At 45.0% G+C, this 15,102-nt stretch overlaps 1 protein-coding gene across 2 annotated transcripts in view; it reads left to right on the top strand.

The window, feature by feature from the left end:
* Positions 1–14,893, top strand: part of TRANK1 (tetratricopeptide repeat and ankyrin repeat containing 1) — a 122,041-nt gene extending 107,148 nt beyond the window's left edge. For both annotated transcript variants that reach the window (XM_017866557.1, XM_017866561.1), the window contains 6 exons: positions 3,299–3,402; positions 3,510–3,642; positions 6,774–6,919; positions 7,768–10,814; positions 12,032–12,130; positions 13,334–14,893. In XM_017866557.1, coding sequence (XP_017722046.1) covers positions 3,299–3,402; positions 3,510–3,642; positions 6,774–6,919; positions 7,768–10,814; positions 12,032–12,130; positions 13,334–13,434 — 3,630 coding nt within the window. In that variant the 3' untranslated portion in view covers positions 13,435–14,893. The remainder of the gene's footprint in view (positions 1–3,298; positions 3,403–3,509; positions 3,643–6,773; positions 6,920–7,767; positions 10,815–12,031; positions 12,131–13,333) is intronic.
* Positions 14,894–15,102: the final 209 nt, after the last annotated feature.

The raw sequence follows: 15,102 nt of genomic DNA, 5'->3' as shown, positions 1-15,102 counted from the left end.
CTGCACATCACAGGGTCTCGGGTGGGGCATGGCTGGGGTGTGTGTCTCCCTTGAAATAGTGGTGATGACTTCACCTGCAAGTTTTCAACGCCCTACTAAAAGAGTGCTTTTTTTTTTTTTTTTTTTTTTTTTTTTGCTTTGATCTAATAACAAGAAGTCAGGTCTTAGGATTGGTTCTGCAGTTCAACAAAGTCACCATGGGCCCAGTCTCATTCCATCTCTTCCTTGTGTCATCTGCAGCTTATCTGAGATGTTCCCTTTCATTGATTGCCTAATGGCTGCTGTGGCAGTTCCAAGTGCTCCGTTCCCTCTGCAGCATTCCAAGCAGGAATGAAGTGCAGGCACTTTCTTCTTGTTGATCTCTCTCTCTCTTTTTTTTTATCATGAAGTCCTCAGTGGTCTTCCTCCTATATCTCATTGGTCAGTACTAGGTCACATACACCTTTCTAGCTGCAAGAGAGTCTGGGAGAGCAATCCCATCTGGCAATTTTAACCTTTTGCAGGAGATAAGTTCCACCAAAAGGCAAGAAAGAGAGGAGGAACTGCTGTGGGTAACTAACCAGCAGTGTCTGACACCACAGGCATGACCATACCAAATGCACATTTCCCTAAGATTTCTCTACCCCAAGCACCTGGAGTGCCCCATGCATGCAGCTCTAGATGATGTTTTCTGAAACAACAACTGGATCTGGGGTTTGGAAAGATCACCACCTTTCTTTCTACACCTCAGTGTTCATGTTAGGAGGCTCCACCTCCTCAAATGTTACAGGAAAACTATCTGCAGTTTCTCTTGCCACTTTGGAACAAATGTTTTGAAACAGTGTTTTCAATGGAGGGCTTGTCCTGCTTCTGATTGGAATTTCATGGAGTTGGGCCTGAGTAAAGGTACTGGGAATTGATGAGGACAATGAAATCACAAGTTCAGGACTTAACGGAAGCCACAGTGTGAGGTATCTGTGATCTGACATGCCTGGAGAAGAAGGAATTCAATGTTTTTTCAGCTCCAGTTCTTCGAAGAGTTTTGTCTATTGTTTCAGGGAAATTGCTTTAAGTCTGTAGCATGTAACTTACATCTGAGATTTATCAGTTACTTCTTGCTGCATGACAATCCTGAAACATAGTGGCTTAACACAAGTCATTTATGTGGCTCACAGTTCTATGGATTGGCAGTGCTGAGTTCAGCTGAGTGGTTCTGGTCTGAGCTGAGCACCTCATGTGTCTGCAGTCAGCTGGGCAGGTCTGCTTCTGGGGGTTGGCTGGCTCTTGGCTTGGGGGACAGGGGTGACTGGGGTTCCTGGATCATATTTCTTTCCTCCTCCAGCAGGCTAGCCTGGGTTTGTTCACATGATGCCTGAGCAGGATTCAAAGAAAGTGAATAGAAGCACACAAGGCCCCTTGAGGCCTGGCCTTGGAACTGGCCCAGTGCCGCGTCTGCTGAATTCTGCTGCCAAAGCAAGTCTCAGGCTAGATTAGATGGGAGGGTAACTAGGCAGCACTCTTGATGGGAGAAGCTGGAAAGCTACACTGTAAGGGGGTATGGACAGATATAGAGAGGAGTAAAGGACTGTGGCCACCCTGGCAATGTATTATATGGGGTGAAAAAAACAATTTATGCTATTGTAGGTTTGGGTATGTCTGGAAAGTATTTTCCTAAGTATGTAGTATTTAGCTGCAGATTTGACCAAGCCTCACAATTTTATTCACTGCCTATCCTTGTTAGAATTGGAAAGAAATATTGAACATTTGGGTCTTGTTATGAAACCAAGATTTTTTTTTTTTTTTTTTTTGGTGAGGCAGGGGGTGGGTGTTAGGGAGGGAAGGGAGGGATAATATGGGCAGCAGGTATGGGTCTGAAATTGGAAAACTATGTAACATCTTACCCTTTATTCCCTTCAGAACACTGTTGGTGTTACCCATATGTGTTACCCATGGATATCCAATTATCGCATTAAAAATGCCTTTTGAATATTTGAATCTAAAATCTTTTTAGGGGAGCCAGCACAGATGAGAATGTTATAAAAGCCTTCTCTTCCCCTGACTTTATTTTGATCCTGCTAAAGGACTTCAGGACTCAGGTGGTTTATTGAGTTTTTGGCTGCATGTCAATAAATGTTTCAGAACCACCACAGAAGATTCATTCATTCAACAAAAAGGGTTTTTAGAATACCCCTTTTCTTTCTCTATGTTCCTAGTCTTCAGCAGCTATGGGCCAAGAATTATGTTTAGATCCCAGTAATCTGATGGTGAGCAAAACAGGTACGTAGACCAACGCACAGTTCCAGCTGTTGCAGGTGTCACAGATGAGAGACCAGCTGCTCCCAGAACCAACTTCCTGGAAATGGAGGCCTGAGAAGCCTTCTTTGAAGAACAGAGCCTTGAACTGAAACCTGTAGAATGAATGAAGTTAACAAGACAGAGAAAGGACAGAAGAGCATTTCAGTTAGAAGGAACAGTGTGTGCAAAGGCCCTGCAATGGGAAGGAAATGGCACAGGTCACAGGAATGAAAGGAGATCCACACAGAGAGCCTGAAGGGGAGAGTGGTCATCCTGTCCACCTTATCAGCATGTGCCACTTAGTCCCTCCCTTGCCCACACTGAGACCTAATGTGTATGTGCTGGGCAGAACGTGAATTTCCTGCCCATGTATTGTGTGCTTTAAGACATAGCATCAGCACCCCTGTTTTAGAAAAGCAGCTTTCTGCTGGTAATGATCAGGGTGAAGCCTTACTCCTCTGTGACATTTGTTTGCCTATCTTATAGTCAGAGGATTTGGTAACAGATCTGCATGCCCCAGGGATCTGGATGTGTTGTGATACCATCTCTATTCCCATTTCTGCCTCCAGTATGTGTACTCCAGCTGTTCTGCCAACACTGCAAAGTAGCTGGTGTACTCACCAACTGGGTCAAAGCACAGAAGAGCCACTGGGTAACTTTGGGCCAGTTGCTCCATGACTCTGACCTGAAGTAGCAACTATATACAATGAGAAGGCTGATACTTATTGCTGTGACTGTTGGAAGATTAAATAAGGGTGTTACTATGGTAGCTTGAAAAAATATGTATTCTGTACCTTTTCGATGGGTGCTTCTAAAAGATACCCTTCAGTATGAATACTGTTGGGTTTTATCTTCCAAGACTACTTTCTTTAGAATATCTGTATCTTCCTGCTCCTCCATCTCAGATTGGGCTGGAGCAAGACTTCGTGTTTTATCAGTACAAATTTATAATGCATACTTTAACTCTTGTTCTGTCTGTTACCTCCATTACCTTGCTGGGAATAAAACTTTTTGCCTATTCCAGGTTGCAGCCAAGTGTTACCAGAAAGGAGGTGCATTTGAGAAGGAGAAGTTGGCCCTAGCCCATGACACTGCCCTGAGCATGAAATCCAAGAAAGTCAGCCCCAAGTAAGAGTCTTGGGATCACTTCTGGTTTGCTCCGATGAGAGCAGCAGTTAAATATTGGTGTTGGGTCAACATTCCGTGGAAATATTATTTTGTTTTCCTTCAACTAGGGAAAAGCAGTTGGAATATTTGGAATTGGCTAAGACCTATTTGGAGTGCAAAGAGCCAACGCTGTCCCTTAAGTGTCTGAGCTATGCCAAGGAGTTCCAGCTCTCCGCCCAGCTGTGTGAGAGGCTGGGAAAGGTATGGCTCCTAATCCGCTGCTGCTCCAGGGAGAACTGGGGTTCACTTGAGCAGATTGAGGGGTAGGCTCGACCTTTACTCTAGCAGGAAGAGGCTGCAGTCTTCCAAGGAGGGAGATGCTGGCCCTGCAACTGTAAGGGAACCCTACTTTCACTACTACTGCAAACTTTTAGGAGGCTCTGAAGACAGTATGCATGTGCGTGTGTGTGTGTCTGTGTGTTAATGTCTGTGTTAATATTCAAGGCCTAATATTAACCACAGGGAAACCAAATGCTCAAGCCAAAGGACAGAAGGGTTTTAGAATATACTTCTTTTCTTTCTCTGTGTTCCTAGTCTTCAGTTACCTTGGCTGAGTGGCCTGGCATTTAGATGGAGGTTCCTCAGCTGTGTTCCTAGTAATCACTCTAGATCTGCACTAATTCAGCAGTCACATGTGGCTATTTCATTTACAATTTAAATTAATTAAAATACAATAATATTAAAAATTCACATCCTCAATCTTACTAGCCACATTGCAAGTGCTCATTGTTAACAGAACATTTTCGTCATTGCAGAAAGCTCTGTTGGACAGAGCTGTTCGTCTGGAACACAGCTACTAACAGAGTGGTCAGCAGGCCACAAACTATTATTTGTCTGCAGCAAGATTAACAAAGAAGACAAAAGTAAGCAGTTAGAATTTTTTAAATTGCCATTTGGCATTGCTTTGACATCCAAGTGGTGATAATTTTCCCATCAATTCATTTTTTAACGTATCAACTGTGATGGATTGGAAATTTAAAATGATTTGGTCCCTTCCCACAGGTAGTTGGAGAAACTGCGCTTAAGGAGCTGTGGGCTGTTGCATTTTCCCCTATGGGGTGTTACTATCCTTCAGTAGGAAAGGGGGTTTCCTTGTCTGTATGTGAAATATGGTGACTCCTGGGATCCTCAGAGCACCCTGGGCGTTGAGAGGGGTAGGAGTGGTACCTACTGGGAAGTTTGAAGTTTGACCCCAAGTCAGTGCGAAGAAGAGGACAAAGCCCTCCAGGTGCTGCCTACCCTGTTCCATATTTATTATGGGATGTAACTTCTTAGGTTGTGGGAGATGGGAATGGAACAGGGATACAACACTACTCTCTAGAGGCAAGAAGCAGACAAGGCACAGGAATCCCTGAAAGGAAAGCTTTCACTCTCTTGGCACCTGGATAAACATTTCCTACCATGGGTAGAATGCGTTTGGGGACTGGGAAAAGGGAGGTGATGTGGCCTGAGGATCCAGAAGAAGGCTGCTGCCAAGTTGGTTGATTTGAATCTTGCCAGTCAATTTGGGTGAGATGACCACAAGCAATCGTAAATGAGTAAGAGAAAGTGGCAAGGCCAGATCAGTAGGGCCTTGGTGACTGTGGCAAGGACTGGGCTTTGTTCAAGCATGATGGGAAGCCAGTGGAAGACTTTGCTGGGAAGAGTGACATGAAGCTAATTATCTGGATGCTTTGTGAAGAGGTCTATAGGGCAGCAAGAACTGAAGCAGAAAGGCCAGTTAGAGTCTAGCGTCAGCTTAGGCTGAAATAATAGGGCCTGGACTGCCATGGTGGTAGTGGAGGTGGTGGGATGATGGCACATCTGGGAAATGTTAGGGAAACCAAGCAGGCAGGATTAGCTGGTGAGCTGGATGGGAACTGTGATAGGAAGAAGAGTCTAGTAGATTCTTCTGTTCATGGCAAGCCCACCATTGGTGGGTATGGGGTCCAATCATTGAATTTTATTTCGTTCATCCTCTTCTTCACAGCCAGTCTCCATTGCCATTCTTTTCTCATTAGTAGTTATTCTAATATATTTTATGTATGTGCTCAAATGCATGCATTGTTGAAGAATGAATAGTGGTGTCTTCTATACATATAAACTTTAGGCTTATCTAGAAGACATCTTGCTCTGTGCTTTACCTTTTCCATCACTGGCTATGTAGTGTTAGATCTGGCCATGCTTCTGACAGTCATGTATTCCTGAGTGGGCATCCACTGCACTGACGAATTCATTTCCCTAGTGATGGATATCCAGGTTACCACTGGCTCCTGGCTCCCACATACAGCACGTTGGCACAGTATGTCTTCTTAGGGTTCTGTGAGATACTTTTTCAAGATGTGTTGCCAGAAACAGGCCTGCTGGCCTAGGGTATGTTTCACTTCACTAAGTGCAGTCCCTTTGCTTTCTGGGATAGCCGTTCCACTTTGTGCACGAGGGTTCTGCATTCCCCACATTCTTGGCCACAGTCAGCAGATTGTGATTTCTCATTTTTCAAACCTGGTGGATGTATTTCACCGTGGCTTTCATTTGTATTCTTCTGATTGTCAGTAAAGTTGAGCATTTTTATTTGTTTGTTAGTCTTTCAAGTTTACCCCACTGCAAACTGCCAGTTTATATCCTTTGCCTAGCTTTCTATTGTGTCTCGAGGAAAGTCTTTTTCTTGTGGTTGCAAGAATTCTTTTTGTCTAGACAGGCCCAGTCTAGTACAGTAGCCATTAGCCACGTGTGACTCTTTAACTTTAAAATAATGAAAATTAAATTAAATTAAAAGTTCAGTTCCTTGGTTGCATTACCCACATTTAAAGACTCAATATTCAGATCTGACTAGTGGTTAGATTGGATAGCAAAGAAACAATACATTTTAATCTTCACAAAAACTTCTATTGGACAGTACTGATCTAGGTGTTATATATTTTTTAAATTTAGCTTATTTCATATGTCTTTTGTTGAGTGGTTTTGATGGATTAGTCTGATCTGTCAGTTTTTCTCCTGAAATTTGTGTTTTGGGTTTTGTTGATTATGTTATTTTTGGAAGTCACATGAAGACTCCTTCCACTTGAGTGTGGTCTCAAAGTCACAAAGATATTCTCACACATTTTCCCACAATAGTTTCCACATTTAGATCTTTAATCTACCTGGGGCTTACCTTTGTGTTTGGTGTGAGGTTGGGATTTAACTTTATTCCAGTAATTGGTTTTCCTAATGTTATCTATGTTATAGGGTTTTTAACTGGATTCTAACAAAAAGCAGACATATGACTATCCTCTTTATTATTTGTGGTATTGGTTTAATATTAGAAAGTTAATTATGAATACTCTAAATAAAAGTAAAATTTTACTCCATCCTAGATAAGAGATGCTGCCTATTTCTATAAGCGAAGCCAGTGTTACAAAGATGCTTTCAGATGCTTTGAGCAGATTCAGGAATTTGATCTAGCACTCAAAATGTACTGCCAAGAGGAGCTTTTTGAAGAAGCTGCTATTGCAGTAGAAAAGTAGGTGGTTTTATTCTCTCCCTTTCTCCCTCCCTTCCTCCCACTTCTCTCTGGGGGCAGCCTGCTCTGGGTGGTGCTATACTGCTGCTTCTGACATGGCTTGACCACACTGCTCTCTTTCCACTTAAGCAGTGGCCTCGGTGCTGGGTCAGCAGCTCTTTGAGAGCAGGACTCTGTGTTTTCCAGTCTCTTTATAAGCTTTGATGCAGTGTCACAAAGGGGGCTGAGGAGGATGGGAGTATGTTATGAGTGTGTATATAATGACATATTCTGACTCCCCTCAGCAGAATAAAGGGGAGTCCTTCAGAGCTTCATTAATTTCACAGGAACCCAACTAATGCACACCTGCTAAAAGAGAAGAATCACAAGTTGGGTAATAAGAGGAAGACTGGTTTAATTGCTGATGCATGGGCAGCCCCCATTTTATCCTTTCTCATTTTATCAAACTGAACAGAGTTGTAGACTCAGATGATTTTGATGCTTTTATGAGAACAAAGAGATGTTTTTCAAGGATAATTTAGACTATGCATAACATTTGCCCTATAGATTGACTTTCTGATTTCACTCCCACTTGTTTGAGTTACACCTCCACTATATTTCATTAACGAAGCACACCAATTCCTGATTGAAGCATAAGGAATTTATTCATTATTATTATACTGGTAACAGTGTAAAATAAGGCCTTTGTAAAAATACTTGAATGCTTGACAAGTTTAGGTTTTATTTACATGTGGGAGTTTTATCTACATGTGGAAGTTTTATTTAAGTTGCTCTGTGCTGTATTTTGGAGGAAATTTTCTATTGATTGGGTGATGCCAAGTTGACATTTGCATCCTTTGTCTTTACAGGTATGAAGAAATGCTAAAGAATAAGACCCTTCCCATTTCCAAGCTCTCCTATTCTGCCAGTCAGTTTTACTTGGAAGCTGCAGCAAAGTATCTGAGTGCAAATAAGATGAAGGAAATGATGGCTGTCCTCTCAAAGCTAGACATAGAAGACCAGCTGGTGTTCTTGAAGTCTCGGAAACGCTTAGCAGAGGCTGCAGACTTGCTGAACAGGGAAGGTAGGAGAGAAGAGGCTGCCCTGCTGATGAAGCAACATGGCTGCCTCCTGGAGGCTGCCAGGCTCACTGCTGACAAGGACTTCCAGGCCTCATGTCTGCTGGGGGCTGCCCGCCTCAATGTGGCCAGGGATTCTGACATAGAACACACCAAGGACATTCTGAGAGAAGCACTTGATCTCTGCTATCAAACTGGCCAATTGTCTGGCATTGCTGAGGCCCACTTTCTGCAAGGGGTAATCCTGAGAGACTTTCAGAAGCTCAGAGATGCCTTTTTCAAGTTTGACACCCTCAACCACTCAGCTGGAGTGGTGGAAGCACTCTACGAAGCAGCCAGCCAGAGTGAGGCCGAGCCTGAGAAGATTCTGGGCCTGGCTCCAGGGGGCTTGGAAATCCTCCTTAGTCTGGTCAGGGCTCTCAAAAGAGTGACCAACAATGCTGAGAAGGAAATGGTGAAATCTTGCTTTGAGTTTTTTGGGATTTCCCAGGTGGATACCAAGTATTGCCAGATAGCTCAGAATGACCCTGGGCCCATATTAAGAATAATTTTTGACCTGGATTTGAACTTGAGAGAGAAGAAAACAAAAGACCATTTTTTGATAATGACTGATCAAGTGAAATTAGCCCTAAACAAGCACCTTTTGGGCAGGCTGTGTCAGATCACACGGAGCCTACTTGGGAAGACCTACCGAGGAGTCTGCATGAGGTTTATTGTAGGCTTAAAATGCGAGGATGAAAACTGTGAACATTTTCACAGGCCTCTGCGGCGTTGTGAAGCCAAGTGTTTAGTTCAGTCGAAAATGAACTTGGTGGCAATCAACGGGTTGCTTTTGGAAGCCAAAAAAGTATTCCCCAAAATCTTAGCAGAAGAGCTTAAAGAAATTGATTATATTTTGTCTACAGATATGTATGGCCTTTGCAAGTCCATTCTGGATGTCCTTTTCCCTAAGCATTTCCATCAGAGAGTTTTGTCAGAAAACCCCATGGCATGCAAAGAAATCCTCAAACCAAATTACAAATCTTTCCGGTTCTACAGATTTGCTTTAAAAGAGTATATCCACTTTCTGTTTGAAAACGACAGCGCACGCAACCGCCGGGAATCCACAGACCTGTGGCTGAGTGCCATGCAAGCTTTCCTTCTCTCTTCCAACTACCCGGAGGAGTTTGAAAAGCTGCTCCACCAGGAGGAGGACAACTACAACAGGGAACTCAAAGCTCTAGAGTCTGAAAAGGATGAAAGGGGCAGGGGGAGAGGCAGCAGGATAAAAGGAATAGAAGGGAAATTTGGCATGCTGGCACCCAACAGGGATGATGAGAATATGGACAAGACCCACCTGTGCTTCATCCGGCTGCTGGAGAATTGCATTGATCAATTCTACGTGTACAGGAACCCAGAAGACTACAAGAGGCTCTTTTTCCGTTTCATGAATGTCCTCATCAAGAGGTGCAAAGAACCACTCATCCCCAGCATTGGAAACACAGTGGCCCTCCTGGAGTTCCAGTTCATCCACTGTGGGGTGGTGCTGGCCCGCCTCTGGAAGAATGTCATTCTGTGCCTCCCCAAGAGCTACATTGCACTCTTGCACTACTGGGAGTTCCTGTTTAGCAAGAAAGACAAGGAGCTTGGGGATGTATTCTCCATCATTCAGGAATACAAACCCAAGGATGTGACAAGAGCCATTCAGGATTTCCGGTTCCATCTCTCCTACCTCGCCAAGGTGCTATGTGGCTATGAGAATGTGAACTTCAATGTCCTGCTTGATGCCTTCAGTGAAATAGACTATGTGGTCTCGGGTGAGGCTGAGCGGACGCTGGTGCTGTGCTTGGTGATGCTGGTGAATGCTGAGGAGGTCCTGCAGCCGTACTGCAAGCCTCTCCTGTACCGCCACTTCCGGGAGATCGAGTCAAGACTGCAGCTCATGAGCATGGACTGCCCTGGCCAGGTTCCCGAGAGGCTCCTGAAGGTGGTGAAGCGGGTGTTGGTGGCAGTCAATGTGAAGTCTGTGGCTGAGGCGCTGCAGGACCTGCTCTTTGAGCGGGATGAAGAGTACCTAATGGACTGTGACTGGCGGTGGGACCCTGTACACACCAAAGGGTCCATAGTCCGTGGCCTCTATTATGAGGAGGTCAGACTAAACCGCCTGCTCTGTTTGGACCCTGTGGACTACTTTGCTGAACCCGAGTGTGAATTTGGCCAGGATGAGATGGATGAACTGGCTTTAGAAGACCGAGACCATGTGCTGGCCACCATCCTTTCCCAAAAGCAACGGAAGGCCTCCATACAGCGGAAGTTGAGAAGGGCATGCCTGGTGGTGTCTCTGTGCATCAGTTGGAGGAGAAGAGTGGGCACCCAGATGGAGCGTGTCAGGGAGGAGGCCAGGGAGCCCAGGGCTGGGAACTTCAAAAAGGCGGATGTAGACAGGACCCAGTGTGACCTGTGTGGAGTGAAGTTTACCCGTGGCCCAGAGAACTATTTCAGCCCCAGCAAAGCATTTGAGGGGGCAGCTTCTGAGGTGGCTGTCCTTTCCAGGGCTGAGTTGGAAAGGGAGGAGTGTCAGGAGAGGAACAGTGAGTCTTACGAGCAGCACATCCATCTAGAACACCACCAGAGGCAGCAAGTGGCCTACCAGAAATACTCAGAATTTTTCCACGAGAAGGTGGACCCGGCCATTGATGAAGGCAAGCTGGTGGTGCAGGACATTGAGCAAAGTGTATGGATCCACAGTCACGTGGGCTCCAAGGAGCACAGTCACATGCTGCAAAAGGTCCAGGAGCACATCAAGAGGGTTTCGGATATGGTGGAGGACCTCTACAGGAGGAAGGCCTGGGCTGGTGGTAAGGGTCTGCAGAGACAGGGCCCAGGTGGGGTGAGACCTGGGCTCTGAGAACATTTCTCAGGGTTAAGTTCCTTGTAGTGGCTTCTGATTTGAGGATGGTGGAATCTTGGCCTTAGAAGAAATACACATGAGGAATATATGTTCTCAAGTTACAGCAAACCTCATTGTTTGGATTACCCCTTCCCCAGTTAAAAGTTTGTCATTATCCTTGACTTGGGAGGATTTCCCCAGGTACTCCAGCAATTTGCATGCCTCTTCCTACAGAGGGTTAAAAGCTTGTGTAGAATGAAGTGCTTTCTCTCCTGGCAGTCAGAATGGCTCTTGCCAGAATAATCTTCTATGGAGAAGATACAGGGAGAATGTTTAAAGTGTTGAGAAAACTCTTTAAGGTTCTCTTGACCCATTCATCCCCTGATTAAGATCTGGAAGTGTGTAGCTGGTCTAGTTGGTCTCTTCCTTTTAGGAGGGTCCTTAAGTCCTACCCAGTGTGAGCCTTTAATAGAATTCTTATGTCATTTTAGAATCAGATTTCCCCTGGCTTTTTTTTTTTTTTTTTTTTTTAAGGAGACAGAGTCTCACTGCATTGCCCAGGCTGGAGTGCAGTGGCATGATCTCAGCTCACTGCAACCTCTGCTTCCTGCGTTCAAATGATTCTTCTGCCTCAGCCTCCCAAGTAGCTGGGATTACAGGTGCCCATCACCATGCACAGCTAATTTTTGTATTTTTAGTAAAGACAGGGTTTCACCATGTTGGCCAGGCTGGTCTCTAACTCCTGATCCCAGGTAATCTCCCTGCCTTGGCCTCCCAAGGTGCTGGGATTACAGTTCTCTCACTTTCTTATTAGCTACTTCCTTTCAACACTGAGTAGAAGTTATGTATAAACTTAGTGAAACTGCATATGTTAAAACACTCCATAATTCAGATACTCTTCAGTTTAAGGTTTAATGACATTTTGAACACAAGTGTCTTAGAAAGGTTTGCAATTGTGGCAGTCTCTATAGACACACAGTAATGGCGTCAGGCTAGCCTTTAGTTGTATAGCTTATACTTGCAGCTACAGAAGGCAGCTTTGGGTCCCTTACCCCATAAGGAGGGCTCTTTTCAGGGAAAATATAGAGACCAGCTCTTGGGACGTGGAGGCTCTGGGTCTAGTAATTGGTATTCTAGTCCCTGCAATGGCATCTTTACTCAGCGCCCTGTCTGTGGTTTCTGTAGCGGAGGAGGCGATGACTCGGCTGGTCAACATTCTGATCCTGTCAGTCAGGGATGCACGAGACTGGTTGATGAAAACAGAGGCCCGCTTAAAGAAGGAAGGTAAGGAGTCTTGATTCTGGGGACAGGTAACACTTTGGGTTCTGTGGTTCTTATTACTGCTGGCTCCTGGGGGAAATCTGAAGTGGGGCAGCCCAGCGATGTCAAAAGTGGACTCTCACTGTCTAGGAGCATCACCTCCAGTGATGCAAATTACTAGCAACATAATATCTGCCTTTTCCTATCTGACTATGAGGGCCATTATTCTGGGCATGTGTTACTTGCCATACACCTCTTGCTGCTCATGAGCTGTACTGATAGTGCTCAGTCACTGCACATACTCAATACAGTGACTACCAAGGATGGCCAAAGCATTGTGAAGCTATCCCTTGAGAACTGTTTTCCTGTGTCAATCAGTCATTTAAGTCAGTGGATAGTTACTGAGTTTCTAGTATATATTAGTGTTGTTCTGGGCCTGGGAATATACTTCTGAATAAAACAAACAAAATCACTGGGGAAACTTAAGTGCTTCTTCCTACAGAGGGTTAAGTTTGTGTAGAATGAAGCGCTTTCTCTCCTGGCAGTCAGAATAATCTTGCCAAGTTATATGTGATCCAGAATGTCTTTCCTTTTGCCCATTCCAGCCACAGGACCACATTCCTTCTTGCTCTGAGTATTTCATCAACCGCAGATGCCCCTGGAAAATCCAGACCCCAGAGGTGGGGAAAACTTGAAGGGACTTGGCACAAATGTCTGTGCCAATAAAAAATCTTTAGCATTTAGTCCCTTCTGGGGTCTTGGTTTTTGTGATATGTATTTCAAGAGGAAGAGAATTGATATACCAACTCAAGTGTATGGTTGAATTTATGTTTTGCTTGATTTTTTTTGTTATTTAAAAGGCCTCTAAAATAGGGCCAGAGGAACCAGCCCATAAAGGAACTTAATTCTGGAGAAGGGTGTTTACTTTGACTCTTTTTGGGAAGCAACATCAGTACTCAAAGGAAATCTCTCTTTCTCTGGCACCCTGGCAGAAAGCTTTATTTCATTAATTTAAACCAATGATTACAGAGACACTAGGTTTTACTAGGATGCTATATTTTACTGTGGATTGGGGAAAAAAAATCACCATTCTGCCCTCCCCTCCCCTCCCCTCCCTTCTCCTCTCGCCTTCTCTCCCCTCCCTCCCCCTCCCTATCCCTGTCCCCTTGACCCCGTCCCCCTCTTCCCCCCCTCCTCCTGTGTCCTCTCCTTTCCTTTCTTTCACAGGTGTTGTTCAGGAAGATGATTATGAAAATGAAGTTGAAGACTTTGGTGAGCTTCGTCCTAGAAGGCGTTCTCGGAAATGTGGAAAGCAGAGAAAATACTAATGTCCATACAGCTGCTGCCTCCTCATCCTTCGGAACATTCCATTCTGACTTAGAATTCTGAGTGCTGTGGCAGAGGACAAAAAAAATGTGACTTAGCATTTTAAAAAGTAGGGGAGTCTAATAACACCACTGCTTTTTGTTCTCATTACTTCTCTTTCAGTGGCTTAGGATCTGGTTGCTCCCTCACCTCTGAAGTGTTTCCAAGTAGAGTCTAGCAGTATTAGTTCCCCTCACAAGCAAGTTCAGGTAGAGGAGTTGTAGTTGAAGGGAATGTTGGGACTCCTCACTGCATGGTCGCTGGGGTGTCTGGCTCATCCCCATCATGACATGAGTTGGTAGCAGAGGACTAGGTGTTAAGACAGACTTTCCTAACCTCAATTGCTGCTGCTTTGGGCCAGGAAATCTCACTATGGATTCCCTCATCTCCTGCCACACTGCTGCAGCATCAAGTGTGCTCTGAGAGCTGTATGTGCCCAGGGGTGGGCTCTGTCACTGGCCATCCCGACCCCAGGACACATTCTGGTCATCTCTGGGCCCACTTGTAGTGTAGTTTCTTCTGTTAGAGATGTTAGCCTTTTCTCTCTGTGGCAACTTTTCTGCCTTCCCTCCCTCTGTTTTTTGTGATCATTCTTAGCTACCTGTGCCAAGTCACAGTTAGACTACCTCAGAATGTAGTCAAGAATTCACCCAGTGTTCTTCGGATGTCCCTTCCCTAGAGGGAAAGGCTAGGGAATGTTGCTGGGAGCATTTCCAGCTGCCTCTCCAAAGTGGTCCTAACTCTGCCTTGGCTATGGTGCAGACATTCCAAAAAGTGTTTTGTACACAACCCTGTACATCTAGTTTTTTTGGTTCTCCCTGGCAAGTTTGCTACCCTAGCTGAGGTTGACGTTCTGATGAGTTTCTGCTTGCTGAGCTCATCACTGTGGGACAGTGACCTGCAGAGCTTCAGGCTGGAGCAAGTGGACAGAGGAAGAAGCCAGCTAAGCCAAATCCGTCACTGCCACATGGCTGGCAGGCCTTATAAGAGGGTGGATCTGGGCCTGTTTGCAGAAGGCCATTGCCTACCCTCTCCGCACAGTGAGCCAGCGGCCATCAGCGTGGTCCCACCTGGGAAGCCTTTATGCCTCTCTGATGGTTACTGCCCACCCTTACCCCACCCCTCAGCTCAGCCTGGTATGGAAGGCCAGGTGCACGTTGGTCTTTGATTGTTCTGTCCTCACAGCAGAGCCAGCTTTCCCCCCATGTTGCTGCTTTCGCTGCTCATGCTGCTCATTGTTTTCTCTTCCTTGTCTTTCCAAATTGTTTCCTTGAAATGCTTGTTTCTAATTTTTCTTAGATTATGTTTCTAATTTTTATTCCAGGTATTTTTTTTTTCTTATTTGACAGAAAAAAAGAAAACCCCAATAATATCTTGCTGTATTATCACATTTTTTTATAAAGGTAAAGCATTTCTCTTACATGCTGCTGTTTTATTTCCAGTCTCTACTCAGAGTAAGGGGGTAAGTCTTGGAGCTGGTTCCCCCTGGTCAGCTGATTGATGCTGGCTAGGACAGAAGCTTCCTCTGCCTTCAGAGATTCAGAAATCAAGGGACACAGAAAAAGCCCAGTCCAGGACTCCCAGCTGCTTGGTGTTCTCAAGGGCCTGCCTCATGCACATTCTTTCCAATC

Source organism: Rhinopithecus bieti, unplaced genomic scaffold (assembly GCF_001698545.2).
Source record: "Rhinopithecus bieti isolate Rb0 unplaced genomic scaffold, ASM169854v2 scaffold_2432, whole genome shotgun sequence".
NCBI lineage: Eukaryota > Metazoa > Chordata > Mammalia > Primates > Cercopithecidae > Rhinopithecus > Rhinopithecus bieti.
This window is presented reverse-complemented; position numbering and strand designations above follow the sequence as displayed.